Source organism: Sciurus carolinensis, chromosome 6 (assembly GCF_902686445.1).
Source record: "Sciurus carolinensis chromosome 6, mSciCar1.2, whole genome shotgun sequence".
NCBI classification, from domain to species: domain Eukaryota; kingdom Metazoa; phylum Chordata; class Mammalia; order Rodentia; family Sciuridae; genus Sciurus; species Sciurus carolinensis.
This window is the reverse complement of record NC_062218.1, coordinates 43,797,513-43,824,054: the sequence shown is the minus strand read 5'-3', so window position 1 is coordinate 43,824,054 and position 26,542 is coordinate 43,797,513. Positions and strand designations below refer to the sequence as shown.

Genomic DNA, 26,542 nt, shown 5'->3' with positions numbered 1-26,542 from the left:
CTGTCTCAGCCACCTTTCTTCCTCTTTCCACATAGGCTTTTGCTATAATTCCTACTGAGCTCACTGTCTGCAAAGTCATCTGAGAAACCGGCTGTTGGCTAGAGTGAGGAGTCTTAGCTGTCAATTATCATTGAACAATTATAAAAGTTTACATCTCCTGTGTTTTTATAGAGGACTGGGTGTCTTCAGTAACTAGTATCATTTCCATGTCCCTCCAAAGGAACTGCTGAGACTAGTAACCTTATTTGTAAAATGGGAACATTAAGACCCAGAGTGGTCATGAGGGTGGGAGTGGACATGAAGCCAGTCTGTCCACATCTGACACTCTTACCACCATGCTCTCCGCTCTCCCTCCTGCTTTTGTCTCACTCTGGATCTTCTAGTACATCATGTTATCAAGGGATGTTTTTCTTTGTAAGTAAAAAAAGGCTGCAAAGCTGCTGTGCTTGTGCTGTGACTGAAGTGGCTTTTATGACCCTGGGTCTGCACGAGCGGGTTTGCCCAGTTTGCCCAGTAAGCCCAGTAACTGCAATAGGGTTTGAGCATGTGGCAGTAGGGTGCAGAACTGTAGAAAGAAAAAGATCCTTGGGAGGGAATAGGGAGGTCAAGATCCAGAAAGCTATGGGAGAAGGGCTGAAATTGGCTGAAGACCAGGAGGACTAAGGAAGGAGATGGTCCATGCTTGGGCCTCTTTATGAAAAGGAATTGAAACCCCATGTCCAGCTCAGCTTTCAGTTCCAAGGTGCCCTCAGTTATAAGATGCCACATCAACTTAACCACATCTTTACTATACCAAATACACCTGTCAGTTTAAGATGTTCAGAAACATTAAAATGTGAAGGAGAAAAAGTATATCCTAGACTTTGTTCTCTAAAATTATGGAAATAGAGTCTGTGGGGTTGTTCCAGTACTCTGCCCACATCACCTCCCCCAACCTTGATTCAAAAGTGTTTTTTCTCAAGGATAAAAAGAAAAAAAGGAGAGTGAGGAGTAGCAGGGGCAAGAACCAATTCCTTCATTCTTACCTCATTCCTTGGTAGTCCGGATCCAGGCCAGTTTTGATTGATATGTCATTCGACTCTGGCTCTTTCTGATTTTATTCATATATTTACCTGGAAAAAAAACTTTGTTCTGTGTTTTGAAGGTTTCATATTAAAATTAGGAGACTGTAGTTTAAGGTTTTTAAACTGGCTACCTGAACTTCAGTAAAACTTATTAGCAAAACTTGTAGGGAGGGGTTGTTTTGCTTGGTGATCTCAGTTCCTCCCCATTTGGATTCCCTATGATTGTATGATCATAAAGCTTGCTTTATGTGCTCTGGTCTTGTTTGGCTGGAATTGGGCAGATGGAGAAAACGTAGCTTTGTCATTTTATATTGGATTGATTCACTCTAGCCTGGACTAGGTGGAGATTTTACAATTTAAAACCATTAAATCATTTCTTTTTGACTAAGAAACATAAACAGTTTTGACTTTAAAGTCATAGTTATACCATCTGAAAGTGACCAGGTACTACTGTGGAATGTGATAACTAGTTATTTGAAGATGCAGGAATAAGACGTGCTTGGCTTAAAGTGGAAGAAATCGCCAAGAATTTGTTTCTTTAATTGTAGTCAGTGATCTCAGTGCACTCTTCAGTGAAAGTCATTCTATATCAAAGAGTTTTGGCTCATTTGTCAAATATGATTTTCCTTTGTTTGAATTATAACTATTGTGAATAGAATTTTTTGGGATTTTTGTTATTTTCCCATTATATGATGCAGAATTTAGTTAGATGATTTCTCTGTAATGGTTTTGTCTATAAGAAGGGTATACCACTGCTCTCAGAAATCTGGCTGGACTATAGTTACCCAGTCTTCTAGTTGGAATGTTCTTAAAAGAGATCTTTCCTGACCATCACAGGCAAAATAGCACTGGGCTGTTTTCTGTTCGGGGACCCTACTTTTTTCTTCTTTTTAGTGCCCATTACTCTCTGATATTAAACAAATAAACAATCTGTTGTCTGTCTCCTCACATAAATCTGAGTTCCCTTTGGGAGAGACTTCACCTGTATTTGTCCTGTGGTGTCCTCAGTGTCCAACACAGCACCTGGCACATTATAGGGGTATAAGTATTAAGTGGGCAAATGCCTTTGCCTTTGTGGAGCTTAGAGTCAGTGGGAAAGTCAATAAAATTACTACAAATGGAGTGATGATCTGATGCTTTTTTTTGGCAAAGTATTTAAGGGGATAGAGAATGCTTGGAGTTGGAGAATACTGATATTGCAGAGAAATGGTCAGGGAAAATCTCTCTGGGGAGGGGACATTAGTAATGAGGCCTGTATGTCAGAGGCCCCAAGATCTCCCTCAAGCTTTGTTGACTTGCAAGGGCTCACAGGACTTGGTATACTAATGGCTAAGATTTATTACAGTGAAAAATATAAAGCAAAATCAGCAAAGAAAAAGGTACATGAGGCCAAGTCCAGAGGAAACTAGGTTGAACTTTGAGTGGTTTTCCAGTGAAGTCACACAGGATGCACTTAATTGCTCCAGTAAGATGTGACAACATGTAAGTGTTTTCTACCAGGGAAACTCAATGGATACTGAATGCCCAAGATTTTTACAGAAGGCTGGTCAGGTAGGTTCCCTCTGCCTACTAAGTACCCAAATCCCAGACTTCCAGGAGGAAAGCTGGTGTCCAGCATAAACCACATCGTTTGTACAAACAGTTTAGACACATTGATCTACCTTGTCATTCAGGGAAAATTTAATATCAGTGTAGAACGCGGCTTAACTGTCAAGTTCCCAGATGCCAGCTGAGGGTCAACTTTACAAGCAGAACTTTCTAGAGAAAGGCAGTCTTTTAAAAATTTTTTTTAATTAATTAATTTTTTTTTAGTTATATGTAACACCCAGATATACCCTGACACCATCACAAAAGCCTGGAGCACAACAGTCTCCCAGTTCAGCCCCAGCACTCCCCTGCCTGCCCAGCTTCCCTCTCTCCACTCTACCAAACCCACTTCAATCCATTTACAGTTTACTTTTTTTTTTTTTTTTAAATTAGTCTCCTGTGGATACACCTGATGCCAGGACCCACCATGCCACATCCACGCACACACATAGCACAATTTGGGTCAAATGCATTCTACTGTTCTTCTCTTTTCCAATCCTTAGAGAAAGGCAGTCTTAAGCCTGCTGTTAACTCTTTTCTAAATAAAGGTGGGGGTTGGTGATAGGGGTGTTTAGATGATTCATTTATATGAATATTAGAGGGAAGAGCATTCCTGGAAAAGGAATATCCCAGAACAAAGGTAGCAGGTCTGTTGTGAGCCTACCATTGCTGAAGACATGAAAAACTTGGAGCAACTAGAGCAGATGGAGAGAAAAGAAGAGTGATAGATATTAGGCTCCATGGTGAGAGTTGATTTCTGACCATAAGGACCTCCCAGTGCCTCCCAGCGCCACACAATTTTGTTCCATCAAGTTTCCAGAGATGATAATGGGGAAGCAGCCAGCATCTATTGAGGCCCTGCTTGAGTCAGGCTGAGTTCTAAAAGTATCACATAAATGATGAAATGAATTCTCATTTAATTCTCTCATTGACTCTTGAATCAAATGAGGATTACAATTGATTTGGGGTGCAGAAAGACTAAGTCACTTGGCCAAGATTGTACAGTTAATAAAAGTGTGGGATTTAAGCCCAGGGGGTCTGAACAGAGTGCCCATATTCTGCTATCCAAATGGGATTGAGTATTCTTGAACAGTGTTTTAAAACTGCAGGTTACAACCTTTAGGTCAGGAACAATATTTTAAAAACAAAGTACATAAAATAAAATAGGTAGTTTCAAAGTGCACTGTGATTAATGAGAATAAGTATTGTTTCATGAAACTCTTGCTATAGGATTTAAAATACACACTCATGCAAACATACATGTATGTACTAGTTTGCTGCCTGAATTCCATTCCTTACTTTGGTTATTAATCGAAAAACATTGGGAGTCATTGATCTAGCACAGCTAGATGCTTTTATATTGATGAATCTATTTTTTTCCCAGTCTCTTTTCCTGTTTCTGGGATAACCTGTCCTTTTGTGGGTTGAATCAAGTCCCAGGGTTTCATCCACTGAAACTTGTATTCAACAGGACACCTACAAACTGGTGCTACAAGGCTACAACAGAGTTGACAGAACCTGTAACACCCAAACCCCGCCCCTCAAATACTCCAACAGGAGCATTTACTGCATGTAAGGAGTCTCTGTGTTCCAGGCAGGGGTCAGATTATTTCCCTTAGCTTTGAAGTCTTCCTGCAACTCCCCATCACCATAGCCTGCAGGTTAACCCTGCCTGCTTGTCATCCTGCACACCTGCTGTGTTCTTTTGAGCAGAAAAGGAGGTTGGGTTAGAAGGGCCAGGGACATTGTCTAGACATCTGGCTGATTCACTCTGTGGACTGCTATTGTGGTCCAAAATCATGGTAATGAAGGAAGAAAAATAATAAATTATAAGGTTTTAAATATTCCAAGACAAAGGAATCTAGATGAGAGCATATAATCATATCACTTTTCTATTATATATCATGTATTATGAATGAATTTGCTTTAAGGATTTTAGAATAATGTCATCTGTGCACTAAAATTTCATGAAAATAATCACAATGCCTATCATCAGTGTCAGCATAATTTTGACTTGATGAAAAAGAGCCCAGAAGCAGCTAGGAATTGGTCTTGCTAATTTTGAAAGCCTGTGGTGTAGGAAGTGGATGACATGTAAGATAATATCCTTTTACTTTCTGCTCTTATTATTTTTTACACTGAAGTTTCATATCTCTGTGTTAACCACTGGCCTATAGAATAATAATGGCAAATGGGCATAGAAAACTTTGGAAAGACTGTGTGTTTTTGTCATATTGAGGGAATTTTCATGAATTGATAATCTTGAATACTACTAAAGTGGTCAGATTTGTTAACATTTTACTGAAAACTAATGCATAAAGCATATACATTTTTTTTCAGGATAGTGGAACTGTGAGAGTGCATTTTTCCAATAACCAATAGTGTCTCCAAAGTTACGGTTACTATTACTGGTAACTTCTATCCCGGCAAAGTTTCTATCCAGTGACATTTCTTTTTCTAGATTTTAGAGCAATTTGTTAGTGATAATAAAACCACCTGCATAGTTACATTGGTAGCTAACACTAACGTAGTACATACTCTGTGCTTGCCGTGGTTCTCAGAACTTCCCGGGAATTCTCAAAGGAGGAATCTGTAGCACTGGGAGGTCAGACACTTGGCCAAGGTCAAAAGTGGGAGAGCTTCTGGAAGTAAGCAGCAGGGCTAGGATGGGAGTTTGAACTCGGTCACAACACTCTGCTCCTTCTTCCTTCACAATTACCGTGGAGGAGCCCAAGGACCAGAGGAAGCAGATAAAGCCAGTTTTGCTCTTATTCCCATTTTAAGAAGTCAGAATTCAATCTCAAGAGATTAAGTGACAGGTTGGGGATGTTGCTCAGTGGAGAGCACTTGCCTAGCGCTGGGTTAGACAGAGAGAGAGAAAGAGGGAGAGAGATCTTAAGTGATTTGCCTAAAATAACAGAATTAAACAGAGGCCGAATCTGAGGCAAAGGCAGTTTTGCAAATGCAGATCCCACGAGACCCCCAGATACTGTGCTATCTCTAACTGACCTGAACCCAGCATTTTCTCACCTTCATCAGATGATCATTCATGGCCATTCACTGTCCTTGCTTGTCATGAGGACCTGGGGGAGATTGTGAGAAGGTTGGCCTGCAGTCTTCTTGTGGATAGGAGATGGACTGTGGGGAATAGACCCCCTGACAGCATCTCAGACTCTGTTGGGCGTTGAAAGCCAGAGACCTGATTGTGAACTTCTCTGTTCCAACATTTCATGTGTAGTTCTTTCTCCTGAAGTAGAAAAACAACATTTCCTTAAGCCATAGGACTATCTGCTGATCTCTGAGGCCCTTCAGTGACATAGGGAATCATCTGTGTCCTGACAAACTGGAATTAGGAAATGGAGTTAGGCCATCTGGGGTGAATCCTTTGCCTTTTATTCTGAAATGTATTTTACTAAATACTCTTGTATTCAAACATTGATCAGTGATGTTTAAACATATCTGATAGAGGAAATGTGTGTGTCCACAAGGGGGCTTCATTTTCCTATTTTTCAAGTTTCTCTTCCTATAATACTATATATTTTGTCTTCTTGTTTATACACGGAAACTAGAAACATTACTCCTTTTCTTTTGGTTTTGGGGATTGAATCCCAGGGCCTGGCACATGCTCGGCATGAGCTCCACCCCTGAGCTGCATCCCCAGTCCTACTTGCTTTTGAAAAGTCCTTAAAAGAGCTTCAAGAACTAGGCATAGTTGGAAAATTGGAGCTGCAGAATTTGAAATGAGAACTGAATTCCTGAGGGGAGTCAGACAGTGGGACAATGAATTCATGAACATTTCACATCCTTCATATGAAACTCAAAAGAAAGGTCTGAGTCTTTAAATATTAGGATCATAATTTGGATTAAATTAGATCATAATTAGATTTATAAGTCCCACTAACCTCCTCTTAGAGGTTATGTTAAAAACAAACAAACAAACATTTTTCCAGGTTCGGGGGTTAATTTTTTCAGATGTTTATTATTTGATTATTTCATGGACTTTGGATCGCTTTTAAATCTAAGTTCAAATTTGGGTTCATGGTTGTTCTTCTCCCCACCTAACTGAAGTTTCTGTTACCAAGCATGGGGCACTAATCAGGCCTCCCCTGAAATACTGGTGCTGTTAAAGTGAACTTGATTTTGTAAGTGGAGACCTGAGGGTACTAGCTCTCAGTTCTGAGTGTCTGGTTTTCCATTTGTTTTGCAAGATGGTATATTCCAGAGTGGGGAGGGGAAGCAGCCTGGTAGAGGAGCTGAATGGAAAACATGCTTCCTCCTGCCCTTCTGCACCTGGTGTTGGAAAAAATGAGTGTTTACAAGTTACAGAAGAGAAGTGGTAGCACATTTTCAAGTCAGTTTGAGTTTCTAAAGAAATGAAAACAAGACATATGGGCAGATTTTTAAATATAAAAAGTAAAACATGGAATGAGTAGGTTTGGCATTTTGTTAAACAGGCCAACTTACATATTTTATAGAAACTGTAGCCTTTCAAAGGGTTGAATGAAAGCTAAAGCCTTATGTTTTGAACATTAAGTTGATGAGGATTTCTGTTAGCTATTAAAGTTGACGTCCTTAGAGCTTAGTGCTGAAAATCTTCAGTGGGCATATTCCAAAAGGCAAGAGATAGGAACATCTACTGACAGCACTGCATTAAAAAGATAAATTAGTCATCCTATTGTGGATGCTATGGAACTAAACAAATTCTTCATAGAACATCCTCAGTAGTGGTAATCTTCACAATCAGAAGGACTTTTAAATAACATTAAATAATATTAAAAACATTGATATTAAATGTATTTAAAAAAAATCACATCTGGGTTGCGGTTGTAGCTAAGTAGTATAGCATTTGCCTAGATCTGAGAGATCTTGGATTCAAACCCCAGCACCACCAAAACCAAAACAAAACAAAAAATGAAAAAACAAAACAAACCCATCACTTCCATCTTAGAGCCAAATCCGATGATGAAGATGGGTAACATAAAGCTGACGTTTGTTGAAGGCTTACTATGTACCAGGAAAAGTTGTTCTAATACAGCATTTAGATTAAATCACTCAGTATACATAATAGCTCCATCGTTCCTACTTTGCTAATCAGCAAAATAAGACCCAGAGAAGTGAAGAAATGTGGCAAAGTTCACATAGCTAGTAAGTGGCTGGCACCCCAACAGTCACTGGACAAAAACAAAATGAAATGTTCTTGAACCCCCTGAAAATAATTTCAAAAGTTTCTTAGCAGTACCATTGTCATTGACATGTGTCGTTCTTCCATGCAGTCACCTTGAAGAGGGAAACATTCATTTGGATGTGTAAATTTCACTGTGTCTGCACATGGGTGTGCGTGTGTATGTGTGCATGCATATGTGGAGTGTGTAGACATTGATTTATACAAAATTACTTTGTGATCTCAACTGTTAACCTTCAAAAATGTTAGGGGATGATTCACAAAGTAGTTTTTCTGTGTCGTCAGTAGATGGAGGAGCATTAGAAAGAATCAGTACAGGTTTTTATCATCTAGCCCCATCATGCCTGATTAAAAAAAAAAAAATGGGGATCCGATATACTTGATGATTTCTGTGTCTCAAATTTTGTTTAAATGGTTACAAGATGAGTGGGCATGGATTGAGTTATTTCATAAACTGCCTGTTTTACTGAGGAAAACTCTTCCCTTTAACCAGGGAGCTTATCTATTAAATGGCTTAGGATTGAAGTTTTAAACATGTCAGTAAAAAGTATAGAAGACCATAAAGTTCTAGTCAGAGAGCAAAGAGTGATACATAAGCTCAAGAATGTGCTCAAAGTGTTTCTGTGGGTAAGGAAAAAAAAATAGTTTAGTGATAAAACTACTTGCTTTTAGTCTTAATGAAATATCACGTAAATGCAGGCTTGCGGAAACTCAGAATGGTCTGATTCCATCAGATGTGATCCAGGGTCCAGTAAGCATTTTAAACTCCACATGTTAAAAACAGAACTCCTGATCTTACTCCCCAAGTCCACTCCACCTGCAGTCTTTTCACTCAGTGGCTGGGAACTCCTCTTCCTAGTTGTCACCACCTTAACCATGAGTCATTCCGCCCTCCACACCTCCCCACAAGTTCCTCCTCAGACACGTTGGCCTTACCTTCAACAGACATGCAGGACTGAACTGCTTCCCACCATGCCTGATACTCTTGTCTTTCATTTCTCTGTGGGATTATTGTTATCACTCCCTGCCAGGTCTCCCTGCTTCTCCCCTGAAGCCTGTTCTCTACCCAGAAGCCAAAGCTTTGCATATTTTCTATACTAGGTCACTCCTTGCCAACCGTCCTAGATGGATTTCCCATTGCACTCAGGGACAAGTCGTACCAGCTGTTCAAGGTCCTGCATGATTTGACCTTCCATTACATTTCTGATCCATCCCCTTTACCACTCATCTTGCTCATTCTGCGCCTGCCTCGCTGACCTCTTGCTACTTCTCTTAGGAAGGAGGCCACTCCCACCTCAGGGCTATTTCCTCTGTCTGGAGGGTCCTTCCCTGGGTATTCACATGTTGGCAGACCTGCTCCTTCACCTCCTTCCAGCCTTTCCTCCACTCCTGAACCTCCATCTTATTTATTTTTTCCATAGTGTTATGAAAGTCTAACAGACTATATAACTTATTTTCTTCTGCTCATTATTTCTTTTCTGTGTCCCTTTTCCTCCTCTGTTGGAATGTAGGCTCCAAAAGGTCAGGACTTTTTGGTTTATCAATATTTTATATGCACTCCCATGTATGTATGATATGTCAAAATACATTCTACTGTCATGTATAACTAAAAAGAACAAATAAAAAGAAAGAAAAAAATTGTTATATGCATCCAGAACATTGCCTGAGACATAGCAGATGCTCAATAAATGTTTGAATTGTTGAATTAAAATGTTGGGCAATGTAAATAGTTTTAAGTGGAAGTGCAAAACAGCAGGTTATTCAGATACAGTTGTAGATGTGAGCTGTCAGTACAGCTAACATTGCAAGAACAAAGGAACCAGATTTTTTTTCCCTATAAAATATATAGAATAAAATGGAATTTATATTGTGTGGTAGGTTTGTTTTCCCCACAACAATTTAAAAGCAGACTTGGTAATTTGCTTCTTAAAGTGATGAAGAGAAACCTTTAAGTCAGCCTGATGAGGTAGGGTTCTGTATTATCTGAGATGACACAAACTGTATTTAGCATATGCTTGGCACTCAAAAGGTACTTAGTAACTATCAGCTTTTATGATTATTATACTTTATGTAAGTTCATATGCACTTATAATCAATTTTGAATACATATGAATACTATTTTTATTAAAACCTCATAAACCTCATAGATTATATGCCTTGAATATCATCTGTCTTTATATATCTGTTTTGAATTAAGAAAACTCGTGGGCAAATAGCTCAGCTCACAGAGCGCTTGCCTTGCATGAGCACGGGCCTGGGTTCGAATCCCCAGCACCTCGGAAAACAAGGTGAATTAAGAAAACTCATTCTTTAAAAACTTTGGTGAGTAGGTATAGCTCTCAAATCCTTGTACAGGACCTGGTTGTCTGGCCTATCCTGTTTACTAATATGATATGATCAGAATTAATCCTCAAAAGCTTTGTGGGCCTCTTCTTTTTTAGGTGTGGGTGGATTCTATCACAGAAGTGACAAGAGGTGAACTCTGTGCAGAAGATGGGGATTCCTCCCCACAGGACCTGGTCTACTGGGTCACTCCACCCAGCAATGGTCACCTGGCTGTCAAGTCCTTTCCTGGAAGCAGCATCCGGAACTTCACCCAGGCTCAAATCAACAAGGGCCAACTAGTGTTTGTACACTCTGGTAAGTTACAGAGTAGAGCAGTGTAAAACTAAAGTGTGTCTTAATCAGTGGAGAATATGATAGTCAAGTTACTGGATGAAGACCACGGATCATCTGGGAGCTTTCTAAACTCTGCAACTTTTTTTAAGTGACAAATCTAATAAGGCTAATAATAGCAAACATTAGAGAGTACCCCTGGCTCCTCCTACATGGCTTACTTAAATGTCATATTACGTATATTACCTTCTCCCAAGGGCTTTTTCCTAATCACTCACTAATATAGCATGTCTGTCAATCTCCACCCTCTTCCCTCACTGCTTGGCATAGTGTAGATTAATTTGAACATTTATTTGTTGCCTACCTTCTCCATTCCAGTATAATCACATTAAGGGCAGGATCTCTTGAATCTTCAGTTCCTGACACATAGTAGGTGCTCAATAAATAAAAATTTGTTGAAAAAATGAAATAACACTGAATACCTATTATGTACCAGAACAGAACATTCTGGATGCTAAGGATACATTAGTGAGCAAATCAGATATTTGTTCAAGGAACAAATGAAGGAGTGAATGTAACTGAATTTCTAAAAGGTCTTGATACTGAAAGACCTTTTCTGTTTCCTCTTATTCATCAATAAATCAGTATGCCAAACAGATACTGGAAGTCTGCAGAAAGAGTGGCCTAAGCACTTTGGTAGGGTATCCTGGCTTTGTTTCCAGGCTGCTTGTGTCATTGGACTGAGAGAGGCAGCAGCTGGCAGGAGGTGTGTGGGGAAGCATGAGCCAGGAAGACATAGTCGAAAGCCAAAATGTCATATTTATTCACTTATTTTGAATTATCTTCTTTGAAAAGCCAGTAAAGAAAATAAAGATGAGACATCTTCAAAATACAAATGTAGTAATATCTTGGTTATTTTTGCAGTCAATGTAAAAGATCCCCAAAGAATTTGTGAATGCTCTTACCTAGTGCTTCTAAACTTGTAGCCTGGGATGCGTGGGGGTTAGATTGATTGCAGCACTATTCAGATCCACCTACATTCATGGCAAAGCATTGCTTCTAGACTGGATGATGTTTTTCCAAATATGTATTTCCATTTTTAAAATGTGTACAGATGTGCTGTGTAATAAAATACAATTCATTTAAAGAGGCACTGAATTGCTAGGAAGTTTCTTCTAATGACACGTTTTTTTGGGAGTAGGTACCAAAAGTCCAAGTACTATTCTGTGAAGGTCTAGAAATATTTTTCTTTGTATGAAAGGATTACCATATTTTCAGAATGGAGAGAATTTCTCTAGAGACTTGTGCAAGGGGTTGGGGGGGCATTGAATTTCTGAGGTTTTCCAGTCTGCACTGGGAAGCAGTCATTGATTCTCTTCCACGTGTCAGGCACCACAGGAGGGACAGTCACATCACTCCTTGCATCTTCAGGAGCCCTCTTAGCAGTGGAGAATAATGACCTCATTTTCAAGATGAAGAAATTGAGATTTAGAAAGATTAAATTGACCTGACCTAAAGTCTGTGCTATGTCTGCCAGCTCCAACCCACTGAAGAGCAGAGAGGGTTGAAGAACTGAAGTTACCGTTTACAAGGAAGGATTAAAACAAAAATGAGCTCTCTGGGCTAATTGATTTGTCATTTACTGGGTCAATATTTGCTTTTGGAGAGTAGAGAAAATAATTTCTCCTAGATAAGTAGGAAGGAGAGTTAAAGGCAAGGTTAACATGAGAGCCAATCCATTACATTTCCTAAATGGACTTTGAGGCAAGCTAATAACTCTCAAAACGTCCAGAGCCCAGCTACAGATGAATCTGCTGCTGAAACCAGCTGGCTCTCTCCTAGCACATCTGTCCATCATCAGTCCCAAACAAAGACTTAGGTTTAATTAGTCTCTCTTAGCATTTTATATTTGCAAAGTGCTCCGCCATTAATCTAATTTCCTATTCCACATAACAACCTAAGCAGGTTGAGAAAACCAAGATGCTAGAGGCTGAGTGATTCACTTAAGGTGGCCCTTCTTAAAGTACTATCTGGAAAAGTCTGAGCTGGCACAATAGTAGATCCACAGTTCAACCCCGTTCCCATGTCTCCTTCCTTATCTTTCCTTAGTCTTAATAAGTCTGTTAAGGCACACTTCCTGCATGATTTCACATTTATTTTTATGTAATTCCTTTGATTCCAACTTCATTTTGTTTCTGGATTCATAAAATATTCAAAGTGCCCCCGTCCTCTTCTTAATTTTGTGTTTCATTTCAAAGTGCTGTTTCTAGAAAAATAAGCTAATGCAAAACCACATTTGGTTGTGGACTCTGGTTCTGACTAGGCAGATTCAGAATCATGCCCTGCTGCCCATGGTGACTTTTGAGTGTTTGGGGAAATTTTTAACAATCTGTAGCCATTTTTTTTGGTGAGGAATCAGAACTCTCAGTGTTCGCTTAGATACAGAGACCTGAGGGACTGTCAAGCTAGCCACCTACCTTTTATTACATTGTGTTATAAAGGCAGTGCTCGTACATAAGGGCAGTCTGACCGTGCCTCCTTTGTTCCTTACCACGTCCCTAAGGGCAACAAAGATACATTTCTCCCCAATACATGACGTAAAGACCTGTGGGCCTCAAATTTACTGCGGGATAAATATTTTCAAAGAGTGATGGGGATATGAACATTGGTTTCTGCATGGTGATCTTGCCTTGTGCCTTGTGAGTCAGATTGGTAAATCACTCCTGGGATCTGGATCGATCGAGTCCATCTCAATTTCAGTGATGCACATAAGTTAATTTTTAACTTTTCTCATATCACTTATCCCTTGACAGACATGTTGGAGTGTAATTCTCTCCTTGCAGAAATTTAACAAAAGCAAGACTGGGTCTTTCCCTTCCCTTCCCACTCTTGGCAGAATACATGTATCTTACTTGACATAGACACATAATTAAAAGTGTAAGAGGGCACTACGTGTTATTTAATTAGCCCCAGTTTTGATTTTCAGTATTATCAATTAAGTGTGATACATATTTCAGAAATTACTAGGGTGCGTGTGTGGAGCTGTGTGTGTGTGTGATATTGCAGGCTTGTATCACTTTACTGATATAAATTGATTCCAAAATAATAAAATTCAGGTTATGAATATACTTAAAATTTTTTTTTTTAACTTTTAAATTTTAAAAAATTCTCAGAGATAATATCTTTGTTTTATTATGTAATGGGGTGGGGAGTCTGCATTTTAGACCTTCAGTGATATGTTTTAACTCTTATGTCTTTGGCAACACAGTTATGTATCACTTAACAAAGGGGACAAGGGCTGAGAAATGCGTGCTCAGGCAGTTTTGTCATTGTGCAAACATCATACAGTGTCCTTACACAACTAAGATGGCTACACAGCCTCTGGTGATATCATCTCATGGCACCATGGTCCTCTGTTGTCTGAAGCATTGTTAGGTGACACATCATGTATTTGATTTGATGCAGTCAGTGGCTGAATTAGCTCACTTACAAATTGATAGGGGATTTTTTTTTGCAGGGTGCCTTGGGGGCAGTTGGGTGACTTTTACAGCACAACAAAGCTGACCAGAGTGTCATTTCTTCTTTTGAAGGAGCAATGTCAGGAGGCTTTAGTTTTCAGGTTACTGATGGTCTGAACTTTGCACCTCGGCAAATCTTTAGCATCACTGCTCGTATCTTGGTCATTAGCTTAGAAGTCAACAGAGGACTGAGCATCTTTCCAGGTAAGATTTTATCTTGGGCAAGTGTTGTTTTGGTTGAAGTGTTTGGTATTTATTTAGAGAGTTCCACCAGCATGGCATAATGTATCATCTTTACATATAGATTGCTGTAACAACCTTTATAAAGTTCCAGAAAGAATTTTCTCTCTGCAGCTTGCTAAAGCAAGCTGTGGCTCTCCATAGTCCTGTCTTTCCCTTTTCCTCTTCCTCAGAAGAGGGCATGCTGGTGCAGGGCTGTGGGGAGTCATGGAAACAGCCATCTCTATGGTACCTTGTGCTTCTTTTTCTACTCTCTTATTAGAGTCCTTACAGAAGCATGGCGAGCCAGGCTGTGTGGTGCTCATCTGGTTTTACTTTCTTGGGATTTTTGTATTTTTTTGTTGTTGTTGCTTCCCAGTGCCAGGGTTTGAACCCAGGATCCTGCACATGCTAGGCAAGAACTCCACCATTAAGCTACACCTCCATTGGAATTTTCGTATTTTGAATATAAAAACCCTGTGCAGCAGGAGACTGTCAGAGGTTTCAGAGAGTGCTTGTTTTGGGGTCCTGCAGCCTCGGGATGGCTATTTGCCAAGAGTTGCAGCCTGGCTGGCCTAGAAGGAGCTAAGAAAGCCTCTCTGGCTCAACACCCTCATCACAGGGTAGGGGAAAGTTGGCAACAGCAATAAAAAAAAAGGAGAAAAAAGTTGAATTTGTTATTTCCAGAAAAAAGCACTGAGGAGGAAATACAGGAGATCATAAAATTTTAACATCCCAGAATGTTGGGGGGAAAAAAGCCAAAAGCAATTGTACACATTATGGCTTATTTAAATGACATGCATTACCAGTGAAACATAGACATTCAAGAAAGACACTAGTAATTTTATTAATTATGGTCATACTAGCTAGTTGTTTTAAATACCATTAAGATTTTAAAAATAGTGATGCCTGGGCCTCACCTCACACCAGGTCTCTGGAATGGGATTTGGCATCACTTTTTAAGACCCACTTGATCCTATAGTGGAGCCAGGAATCTGGTCCTATAATCCCTACAATGACACAAGGTAGGTGACATTCTCATGGGAAGCTGGCAGGCATTGTGGCCTAAGTGGGGAATGTAACTTGGCCAGGAAGTGGGAAAGGGGTGGAGGGAGCTCACACAGTTCTATAGTATATTTAGAGGAAAATGGCTTTTTATTTGTAACTATTTAAAAATACAACAAAAAACTTTTAGGGAAAATTTTGCAATTTTTAGTTAGTCTTTAGCATTTGAATCCATACAAAGAAACCCTTTCAAAATGCAACAAAAGATACGTTAACCAAGATTCTTGTATTCTAAAACCTTTTCTCTGTCTATAACTTTTCTCTAAGAGTAAGTACAATGCTTTGATCAGTGTTTTTCAAGGCATGATCATTTTTTTTTTCAAGGTTACCATTTAGTGTTTTAAAAAGCAAGCAATCTGAAATATACTAGATTTCCTAGTAATCTGAAAAACATGGCAATCTATTTTTTAAAAGTTCAAAAATCAGAAATCAGGGTAGATCTGGCTACTGTAAAAGATGAAATACCTTTCATCTATTCAGGGTAAACGGATTCTGGTTTAATAACTGAAGACAATTGCATCAAAAGAGAGAAAGAACCATTATAATTTAGAAAGAAAAAGTTCCTGGTGCCTGTTTTACTGAATTTTAGTTTGACAGGAAAAATATATTTTAAGTGGACAGAATTCCCTTCTTGTCTTTATAGAATTGTGTGAAACATTCAGTTTCATAACTCTCTATTGAATATTTGGACAGAGTCCTTTCCTTTTCCAGCAAGCCTTACTTCCCTGACCTTGCTTCCATGTGTTGGAGAACTCACTCCTTGAGCTTGTATGGTAGCCTCAAATCCCAAAGTGAGCTGCCCCTTTCTCCTAGCACATTAGCTCTATGGATATTCTTGGTTTCTGTGTTAGCTTCTGTCCCCACACTAGGACTTATTTCCTGTTCCAGCTCCTGGTCAGCGGGAAGAAAGATGAATTTTCACATGCATTTCCACTGGCTGCACTTTTATTTGATAAAATCTCAACTTGGATGAACTTGGAAATGAGAACTGTGGAATCACAGGTCTTAGAGTTGGGTAGACCTTATGGATCATTTGGTCCACTTATTCTTGGTGTTTTCCTACCCTAAGATCCCTGAGTCACAGTGACTCGCCCTCTTCTGTGTCAGAATCCCCTAGTGTGAGCATCCAAGCGAGTCTTGCTGCTGCAGAAGTCACCCAAGGACTGTTGGTCCCTGCTGCTGTGACACCGTGATGGGTGGTGATGATAGAAGCCCCACTGCCTCTTCCCTTGGGCCTCCCCAGCACCCACCTCGTCAAGGTGTCCTGCCGAGGGAAGGGAGGCACGCTGCGTCTTGCCTCAGTGTGTGATTTAAGATGTCATTTGTCAGCTATTGCCAGTCTTTGTGTTCAGCACCTATATATTCTAAAACATCAGGAAAATCTATTCCTTTTTATAGGACTATAATTTTTTAGAACTGTTATAGGAGTAGAAAATCTATTCCAATTAAATGTTGGACATTCAGATTTGTTGATGCTATGTGTTTTCATAGTGTTTGTGTTTTAAATCTGCTACATTGGGTTAGTTCAAGGATTTAAATGAAATAATGTTTTGTAAATACAAGTTTTGATCCATCTCCATTTGGCAAATAAAAAACATTTTAAAGGTCTATATTCACACCACGCAGCCCCTTCCTTTTCAATGTGTGGGCCTGTGTTCCATGGGCTGTCTCTATTTAGAATGTCAGATCCCTGAAGATGGGGCCATTATGGTAAATGTTTATTTTGTCTCTTTCTCAATGTTATTGATGTGTTGATGTGTATGACCAGGAAAATATGTGTAGAAATTTAATAAAAAGCAGCAATTATGTAGAAATGTAGATTTTACTCTCTTTGGTTAGGGAAATATTACAACATGGAATTAGTTAACAAAAAAACATTTTTTTTTTTTTTTTAAATTCACATCGGTCCCATACCATTTTGACTTTTTCTGCCAGCTCCTCAGACTTTGGCTATTTCTGTTTTGGCTCCTTTGTGCACTCAGTCTTAAAAAGTGGCTTCGGCTTGAGACTTGTAGGAATTTGCCTGGTAAGCCAAAACAAAGTAATTATTAGAATACATAACATGGTGAATGCTTTAGGTTAACTATGACTTCTATCCCCTGCCAAACTGGAAAATCTCTTTTTGACTCAATTATTTAAAGTAGGAAGTACTCTAGTTCTAAATGAAATTATTTTTCTGTGAACTAAGGAAATAAATCTAACCAAAGTGAATTTTCATTTTGTTATTTTTTAGTTTATTTCACTATTTATAAGATATGTATATAATGTTTCACTATATATATGTATACAATGTATTTTTATTGTGTGTGTGTGTGTATATATATATATATATATATTTTTTTTTTTTTTTTTTTTAACCAGGGATTGAACCCAGAGGCACATTACCACTGAGTCACATCCCCGGCCCTTTTTATATTTTATTTTGAGACAGGGTCTTGCTAAGTTTGCTTAGGGCCTTGCTAAATTGCTAATGCAATTGGAACTTAAGATTTTCCTGCCTCAGCCTCCCAAATGCTGGGATTACAGGCATGTGTCACCATGCCCAGCTTATTATATGTACTTTGAATGTGAATGTGCAGGTATGTCTGAAATATGTATATATATGTGTATATATATATATATATATATATATACACACACACACACATACATACACACGTATGTGTGTATATATATATGTTTGTACAATATGTAATATATATGTGTGCATGCATGCATGTGTGTGTATTTTGTACATATATATGTTTAATTAGAATAAGTTCTGTTTCTTTGTGCAAAATTTATTTCCCAGAAAAAAATTTATAACTAGTTTTTTCACATTGAATTCTGCCGCTCAGTTTGTTTATCTTTAGTGGTGGCACATTGGAATATACTCTGACCTTAGAATCTAGTTTTTCTATGTATTCAAGTTGTATATGGCTCTTTTGCAGTAGCATTGGCCTCGAGTGTTAGAGGGATTGACTTTGAGAGTTTCACTACAACGATCTAGAATATAAACTTATGTTGACCCAGAGTTAAGCAGCATATCAGCAAAAGTTCTTCCTGGCAGACTCTGTGATTTCAGTCCCTTTGGTCTTGATAGAGAGGGAATGACATCACATAGATAGGCTATCTGTCCTCTGTGGTAGGAAAGAAGAAAAGAGAAAGGACTATATAGTGCATTGCTGAAGGGTTTAGAGCAGAGATTTGTAAAACCTTTCAGTCAGTGGGTCTTGAAACACTGAATATTGTATAACTTAGTGGGAAATAACCAAGAACTGTAAGAAAAGGTTGTCTATTAATTAGAGGCTTGTTAATTGGTGAAATAAGAACTCCCACTTAAGAGCACAGTACACATGCAAAGCATGTCACCGTCAGTGTCCAGCAAATGGCACATGAGGGTGCTGCACAGGTTCAGAGAGGGGAATTTCCCATTGACTGAGAAAGCTTCTTCCCCAAGGCAGACCTCGGGCTACCCCTGCAGAATGAGCAACATCGTGCCAGGCACCATTGAGGAGGGGTGAGCTTACCAGGTAGGGTAGCAGGGTTGTCAAGTGAAGACCAAAGGAGAGAAGGATGTGTTTGGAAGGTAGAGAGAACCATCTCTCAGAGATATTGACTGGTGAATTACATGATTCCCTAACTTGGATATGATTTCACCCATTGAGTTCAAAGTAGAACAATTTAGGCAATACATAATAGTGTATACACATAGTGTATAAACTATAGTCACTTCGGTATCGGTTGTAAGTGGACTTACAAGTTGCTTAAACTCTCCAAGCCTTATCATCCTTCCTTCATGATGAAAAAAACAACTGCACACTTCTTAGTATTATCATGACTTCTGAAAGAAAGGGCAGGGACTGTGTCCATGCTGTTTCTTGATACAAGTTGACTCTAACTTATCTGAAATGTTTGGGACCAGAAGTGTTTTAGATTTTAGGATTTTTAGAACTTAGGAATATTTGCATATACATAATGAGCTATCTTGAGAATGGGCCTTAAATTTGAACATGAAATTCATTTATATTTCATATACACCTTATATTCATGGCCTGAAGATGATTTTATACAATATTTTTAATGTGACTGTATTTTGACTGCAACTCATCACATGAGATCAGATGTGGAATTTTATACGTGTGGGGTCATGTTGATGCTCAAAAGGTTTCAGATTTTTGGAGCATTTCAGGTTGTGGATTTTCAGATTATGGATGTGCAGATTAGACTGGTGTATCTTCGCTCCCTTTGTAGGGCTTTTTACATTTAGGTATTTGATGCATGTTGAAGAAATATGTAAAACCTCCAGGCCTAGTGATCATGAAGCTCTTGCTGTTTTGGTGGTGGTTGTTTTTTTTAATGAAACAATGAACTGGGTACAAGTGTTGTTCAAGAAATGCTGTGTTTAAAAGGAGGAGAAACAGATTTCTTTATTCTGAGGCTTCGCAGAGGTGTTGATGTGCAGATTTGCTTTTCCAATCTCCAAGCAGTGGGAGTGGAGTGAGGACTTGCCAAACTGCTGTGCTTCAGAGCACTCTTAGGACCCCACCCCTGGTAGGAAAGTTACTCTGTTGATAAAGGTTTATGTGGAAATCCTTCCCAAAGTAAGTTCCTGGAACTCAGTGATGGAAATAGCAACGGTGTGGATGAAAGAAGGCAGGTGGGGGAAATGACGCTCGGCTTTGGGTGAGTTGGGCTGGGCAATAAGAGGTGCCTACCTAGCAGTTGTGGCATGGAGCAAACTGTTGCTGACCTAAGCCTGGATTTCCTCCTGGGTTAGGTAGCTGCAGAAGACAAAGAGGGGTTGATGTGCCCTGACTGAGAGAAAGCCATCTTGGCTTGAAACAGCACCGGTGAGTCTTCTACTCCAAAAGGCTACAACGAGTGAAATAATGCTTTATAAATTTATTTTTTAGTGAACAGATAATAGTTTTGCATTTTATGGGGTATGGTGTGCTGCCTTGGCACATGTACACATTCTATAATGATCAATTCAGATACCTTGGTTAGCCATCATCTGAAATGTGTATTACTTCTTTGGGATGAAAACATCCAAAATTGTCTCTTCTAGAGGTTTTTAATTATATGACATCAAATTGTTGATTTTTAAATCACCTTTCTGTGTAATAACATAACAGAACTTATTCTTGTCTGGCTCTAACCGATTTCTCCCTATCTTCCCATCCTTCCCTTCTCCTCTTAGGGCTAAGTGGTGTTCCGTTGTGTATATGTACTACAGGTTCTTTATCCATTCATCAAGTGATGGGCACTTATGTTCATTCTGTATCTTGACATTTTGTTAAGAGCAATAAACATAGGAGTGTAGATATCTTTTGCTATACTGATTTCAGGTCCTTTTGTATGGAAAAATAACTTTTTCAGAAAAAGATTACTTTTAACCTTGCCCTTGCCTCAAAGGTAACCAAGAGGTGAAGGAACAAGTGAATTATGTTAGGATCCTTTATAAGAAGAAAGCAATGAAGAAGGCATAGTGGGAAATTTTTCCAAAGAAAAACCGAGGATAGAGAAGTTGGATGTTGGAGTGCCCAGAGCCCACACACATAGGGACATAATCCATCTGATAGGAAGGAGCCCACCTTGACAGGAAAGAGAGGAAGGGCCCCAGTAGGACTTCATAACACCTACCAGGGCTGCAGAGACTCCTCTCAGCCTGCCCGATGTGACCTCTGATCTTGGCTCCAGAAAGCAGGAAGTAGTAATGACCACAAAAACGTCAGCAGCAAGAAGTACAAGAGATGTGGGAGACGGTTACAAATGCCACATGATGCTTTCTGTATCAACCAAACTTGTGCCGAGGCGGACCTGAACTTGGGCTGGAACTGTATTCCTGAGGCTGGCTTTCACAGACTCACTACCCTCTTACTCAGGAGCCCCACAACCTAGTGCTTATATTAGAGACAGAGGTATTTTAAATGGAGCCTCCAAAGTGAGGACTCAGAACAATGCTTACAAGTTTGGAAGCTGTCCTGACCCAAACTGGCTTCCTGTAATGCCGAATATGGTTTAAACACTATTTGGTGGTCCTTGCTGTCTAATATTATAAAGGCTAAATAAAGAAAGAAAAAAAAAAAAAAAAAAAAAAAGAAAAGAAAAGAAAAAGAAAAAGGAAAAAAAAAAAGAAAAGAAAAGATGTCATTCAGGAGGCTTAGTTACTATTGGATGATCAATTCAAATTTGTAAATTATAAAGGGCCTTCTCAGAGGTCTAATGATATAACCCTTTAGCAAGGGCTAAAACAGAAGAGATGAGGTAAGATTCTGGGCCAGAAGAATGATGTGAATCTGTTTTAGACCTTCTGTCCTATAAGGTTGGGATGTTCTCTAAATCATTGTAAAGTAATGGAAAATGCACTGAGACTCTGCTCTTCCATGTGTGGTCCATGGATGTTCTAGTCTCTGAGCAGATAAGAATGAAAAGCAAAAGGACGTGTTTAGAAATTTTTAGAGAAATTTGACAGTGATTTGACATTTGTATTTTATAAAATTATTGGGATAGGAAGGAAATGCTGACATTTTACCACAGAGCATTGGAAATCTATCGTTCTAGCCTGAGTGTCCCCAGCCTCTCTGTTCGTTGATTACCAATTAGCACCAAAACCCATATGTCACTGGTTCTTCCCCGTTGGCATTCACACAGTCCTTTGCTCATGCATGGGCACATCTGGTGTTGGTTCCATAGCCAACTCCTCCTCCAGGTATCAGCATATGGACACTCCACTGAGCACCTGCAGCTCCATCAGACCAGGACCCCTCCACCCTTCAAGGGGAGGTGCTGTCTCTTGTGTTCTCCGCACCAATCTGCTTTTCCTTCACATATGCTGAGCCAAGTCAGGGGCCATCCGTGCCTTGGCACTGATTTCTTTCTCTAGGGATCAGTAGGACACCCAGGCTGGGCTGAGGAAGGGGCGGGAGAAGCTGGTTTCTCCTGGGTCCCCAGTAGCCACTCATGCCATGAATAGATGTCGCAGCTCAATTTCAAGTGGAGTTACTCAGTCCATCTTTCATAACCATATGCTTTCCTAAGAGTTGTCAGGGGTCTGTAGAGATTATTTCATTAACTGACAGATTTCCTATATTGTAGACTTGAACTCATGTTTTAATCTTTATTTAGGTTCCGTGAAGCCTCTTTCATCTCGTGACCTGAAAGCTGTGACTAATGATGTAGACAATGCAGGAAACAGATCTATAATTTTCACAGTTGTAAGTTCCCCTAGACTTGGGAGGTTGCTGCGAATGAACTCTGACAACAGCACTGAGGAGGTTTCCGTTTTTACCCAATATCTGGTGAGTTCTGAGGTCTGTGCCTGGAGCAGGGCTGAGCGTGGGTGCAGGGTGGGCCTCTCATTTGTCTTCATCCCACTAATCCAAGCAGACGTGCCCCTCTGCCCCGGCCATTACTCATTGTAGCTGTGAAACCAGACACTTTGTAGGGAGTGCAAGATGAGATGTAATTGTCAGAAACACTACACTCAAACGCTGAGTCTAATAAATAAAAAGGGATCCTTTTATGACTAAAGACTAACTTAAAAGGAAATTCAAAGTGTAGTTACTGGAGTAAATCCTGCAGGATGTTTGTGTTCATTTATAATTAATATATAATAACAGTTTAATGTGTAAGTGTTCATATAAATGTGTGTTTTTGTTCTTTTTAGTTATATATGACAGTAGGGTATATTTTGACATATTATACATACATGGAGTACAACCTCCCATTCATTCTTGTGGTTGTACACAATGTGGAGATTCACTTTGGCGTATTCATACATGAACATAGGAAAGTTATGTCCGATCCATTGTTCTGTCTTTCCCATTCCCATCCCTCCTCCATTCCCTTCATTCCCCTTTGTCTAATCCAACGAGAGTGTTGTGTTTGTAATCTGTATCCAGAGGTAAGTTTTTAAAACTTCACTGTACTTTATCACCAGTACTATCATCCACGTACCTTCTTACCTTCTTATTAAAATGAATAAGCCTTCAAACTCTTTTTTTTTTTTTTTCTTTTTGTATTCCAGCCAGGAACTGGACTGATCAGACCTATTTTCTTGGATGTTAATTCATTTTCTGAAAGTCTATGTTTCCAAAGTAGAATTCTTGACTATAACTATTCCTTTAATTTGTCTTCAGCTTTCTTTTTCCATTCTGAAACAGTGTAGACATGGATCTGACCGTCAATTTGCCTATATATTTACATGATTAAAGAATAAAAAACCTCCATAATCCAGTTTAGAGGAAACAGCAAGAGTAAACTGCAGGTCTTTTGTTAACCTTTGAGCCATTTCTCTCCAACACAATGCGGCAGGATTGAATTTGGCTTTTGCTTTGCAGTTGCCTTTGTTTGGGATACATGTAAAGGAACAGGTCATGAGGCTAGCAAAAGCTCTGAATGTGCTGCTGAAAAGAGGAAGTATCATTTCTCTGGTTCACAGATGCACTTTGGGAGAGGCATAAAAAAAGTAGTAGGATGAAAATTACAAATGTGCCCAGAGGCATCAAAACATGCCTGGGGTCTGTTTGCATTTTGACTATTAGTAAGAATTATATTAGTTATACAGAGAGGTCCTGGCTCTGGTCCTGATTCCTTTTATTTTATTTTCTTTTTATTTGATTATGATTATTGCAAGCATTATTTTTAATGACTTCTGACTGCAAAAAAATACTATTTTAGATTTAGTATGTAGTATTTTAGTCAAAATAGGCTTTAGTGGATATAGTAGCCAGAATCCACTAGATTTTGCTACAATAACAAACAACTTCCAAATCTTAGTGGCTTGGAATAATAAAAATGTATCTTACTTGTGTCATGGTTGGTCGTGTGTCTGCTGTACCTTCTTTTTTGTTCCAAGACCTGAGTTAAGGAACAGCCTGTCTCTTGAACATTATTGTGCTTGTTGCAGAGAGAAAAAAGTAATGGTGGAACCATGTGATGATTTACAGCTTGTGACTGAAAGTGTCAGCTATACTCACATTTCATTGACTAAAGAAAGCCACATGAACTAGCCTGATGCCAATGGGATGGAGAAATTTAATCTTATAGGGAGGAGACACTGAATGATTGAAATAGTAGGACAATCTACCTCAGTGGGCTAGCCTGGTAATCTGAAACTGTTTATAATAATGGAAGTCAGAGTACATTTTTCTATGAAAATAAACAATACAACACATTTTGGGGGCTGGGGCTGGGGCTCAGTGGTAGAGGCACTGGGTTCGATTCTCAGCACCACATATAAATAAATAAAGGTCCATCAACAACTAAAATAATATATATTTTTTAAAAATACAACACATTTGTATGCAGGAAATTGATATCCCAAGCTAAATATAAGACCCCAGGATAAGGAAAATGTTGATTGATTTAAAATGTCATTACGTGATGGTCTTATGTTTTTCTGCTTATAATTCCTTCTTCTTTATGGACAAAGAAGCAAGTTCCCAGAAAACATAGCAATGGCAGTTGTTGGCCAGAGCCCATGGAGTTCCTGCTGGGGCTCCTGAAATGAAGGGCCCTGTGTCTCTGTGGAGACAAGAGCAGACTCCCACTCAAAGCACAGCTTGACCACCCTGCAAGTCAGAGGTGGCGAGAGAGGAGTTGCACCCTCCTTCCCTGGTAGACCAGGGCATGAAGCTCTTCTCACTGCACAGCCCTTCACTCTCCTGAGCAGACACGGCCACACAGTGCCTGTTCCAGTGCTTTGACTCAAAGGACAAAGCAGAGATTGTTGTGTCATATATAGGGTTGGGTACAAAGACCATGCTATCAGACTTTTTATGCAAGGCACACACTGGATATGACAATTCCTTTTTCCCTAAAACAGCATCTCAGATATGTTTATGATCTATAGAAATATAGCAGAGCAGCCCACGCTCTCTGCACTTTTGGCATGTGGAATGTGGAGAGAGCTTCTAATTTCAAAATCAGGCACCTATTAGATGCTTCTAGAGTTACTCCTGATGACTAGTGACTGAGCACTATAGGTGACTTTGACCTCTAAAGTCAGAAAATCTTGACTTAGGGCAAATTACATTTCTTTTAAAACTCAGTTTTCTCATCTGTAAAATGGAAAAATAATAGTAATGATCATTGAACCATTTTGACCATTCGCTATATACTAAGCACTGTTTTAAACCTCTAGTGTACTGCTTATTCCCATTTACAGACTCAGATTCTAAGCCACTGGGTGTTTACACATCTTGCACCCAGCTACACAGTTTATAAACAACAGAGACATGGCCCCGACTCTAGGTCAAGCTCCTGTCAACTAAGCCCTGCCTTCCTCCTGGTGTTTAAGTGTAGAATAAGAAGATAATAGATGTGAATGCTTTGCAAATTTCTCCACTGTTTTAGGGTCTTTAAAATGGAGAGCATTTGATTAGGAGAGAAACTAGATGGAAGTAGAGATTTTATTTCTTAAGGGTCCTGAGGAGTAGATGGCACCCAGAAGCTATATAGGCAAAAAAGCTCATGAAAAGAGAAAAGGTCCCCAGGGCCAATGCCCGTACTCTGGCCAGGGCTTTCTCCAAACAGGTTCCCTAAGGGGGTTTTTAATTGGTACATTTAAAGCAGGCAGATATAAATTCCAGGTCACACAGTGATTGAAAAGTGGATACTGTGGCATATTTGCACAGTCTATGTGGAGCATAAGGTCTAGTGGGGTAGTCACGCAGGCTGCAGTGAAGGAACAGCCTGTCTCTTGGTCGCCAGCGAGCAGTTGGTGGATAGCTGAACTGACAACACTGATCAGCTGGGCAGGGGTAAAACTGGAGACGGTCAGTGGTCTCTCAGCCCTGCTTCTGGTATGGGAAAGTCCAACGGATAATAAAAATGGACGCTTTGATAATATAAAATTACGAGAATTGCAAACATTAATTAAATGGTAGTTAAGGCTGATGTTATTATCTTTTTGTTCTTGGAAATACGAAAAGTCCCTTTCTTCTCCTAGCAGCTAAAGGACTAGTTTCCCAAGGGAAGGCAATTTTCTGGGACACTGCAATTGGCCAGTGTGTTTACTTTAATGCGCTACAGAAATCTAGTGAATGAAATGAGGTTGTCGGAGGAGAGTGACATTTGCTTCACCTTATAACCCATTTATTGTTTCCTTTTGGGGAGAGTGCCCGGTTGTTCTTGAATTCCTTTCCCCAAGGGACGATGAGAGGAGAGGCCTAAGAAATATGTAAGAGGCCTCATGCAGGGATTGCACACTCCATCCTTTCGTGGAGCACAGACTGGAGGAGGAATAATGCCTGGGATTGGGAGAGGTCCAAGGGTCCTTCCCAGTGGTCAGAGAAGGAAGGACG

The 26,542-nt window shown here is 39.5% G+C and overlaps 1 protein-coding gene across 3 annotated transcripts in view; it reads left to right on the top strand.

The window, feature by feature from the left end:
• The window catches only part of LOC124987306 (chondroitin sulfate proteoglycan 4-like), a 65,641-nt gene that overhangs the window by 25,604 nt on the left and 13,495 nt on the right, over positions 1-26,542 (top strand). For all 3 annotated transcript variants that reach the window (XM_047556483.1, XM_047556481.1, XM_047556482.1), the window contains 3 exons: positions 10,275-10,473; positions 14,040-14,171; positions 22,362-22,534. In XM_047556483.1, coding sequence (XP_047412439.1) covers positions 10,275-10,473; positions 14,040-14,171; positions 22,362-22,534 — 504 coding nt within the window. The remainder of the gene's footprint in view (positions 1-10,274; positions 10,474-14,039; positions 14,172-22,361; positions 22,535-26,542) is intronic.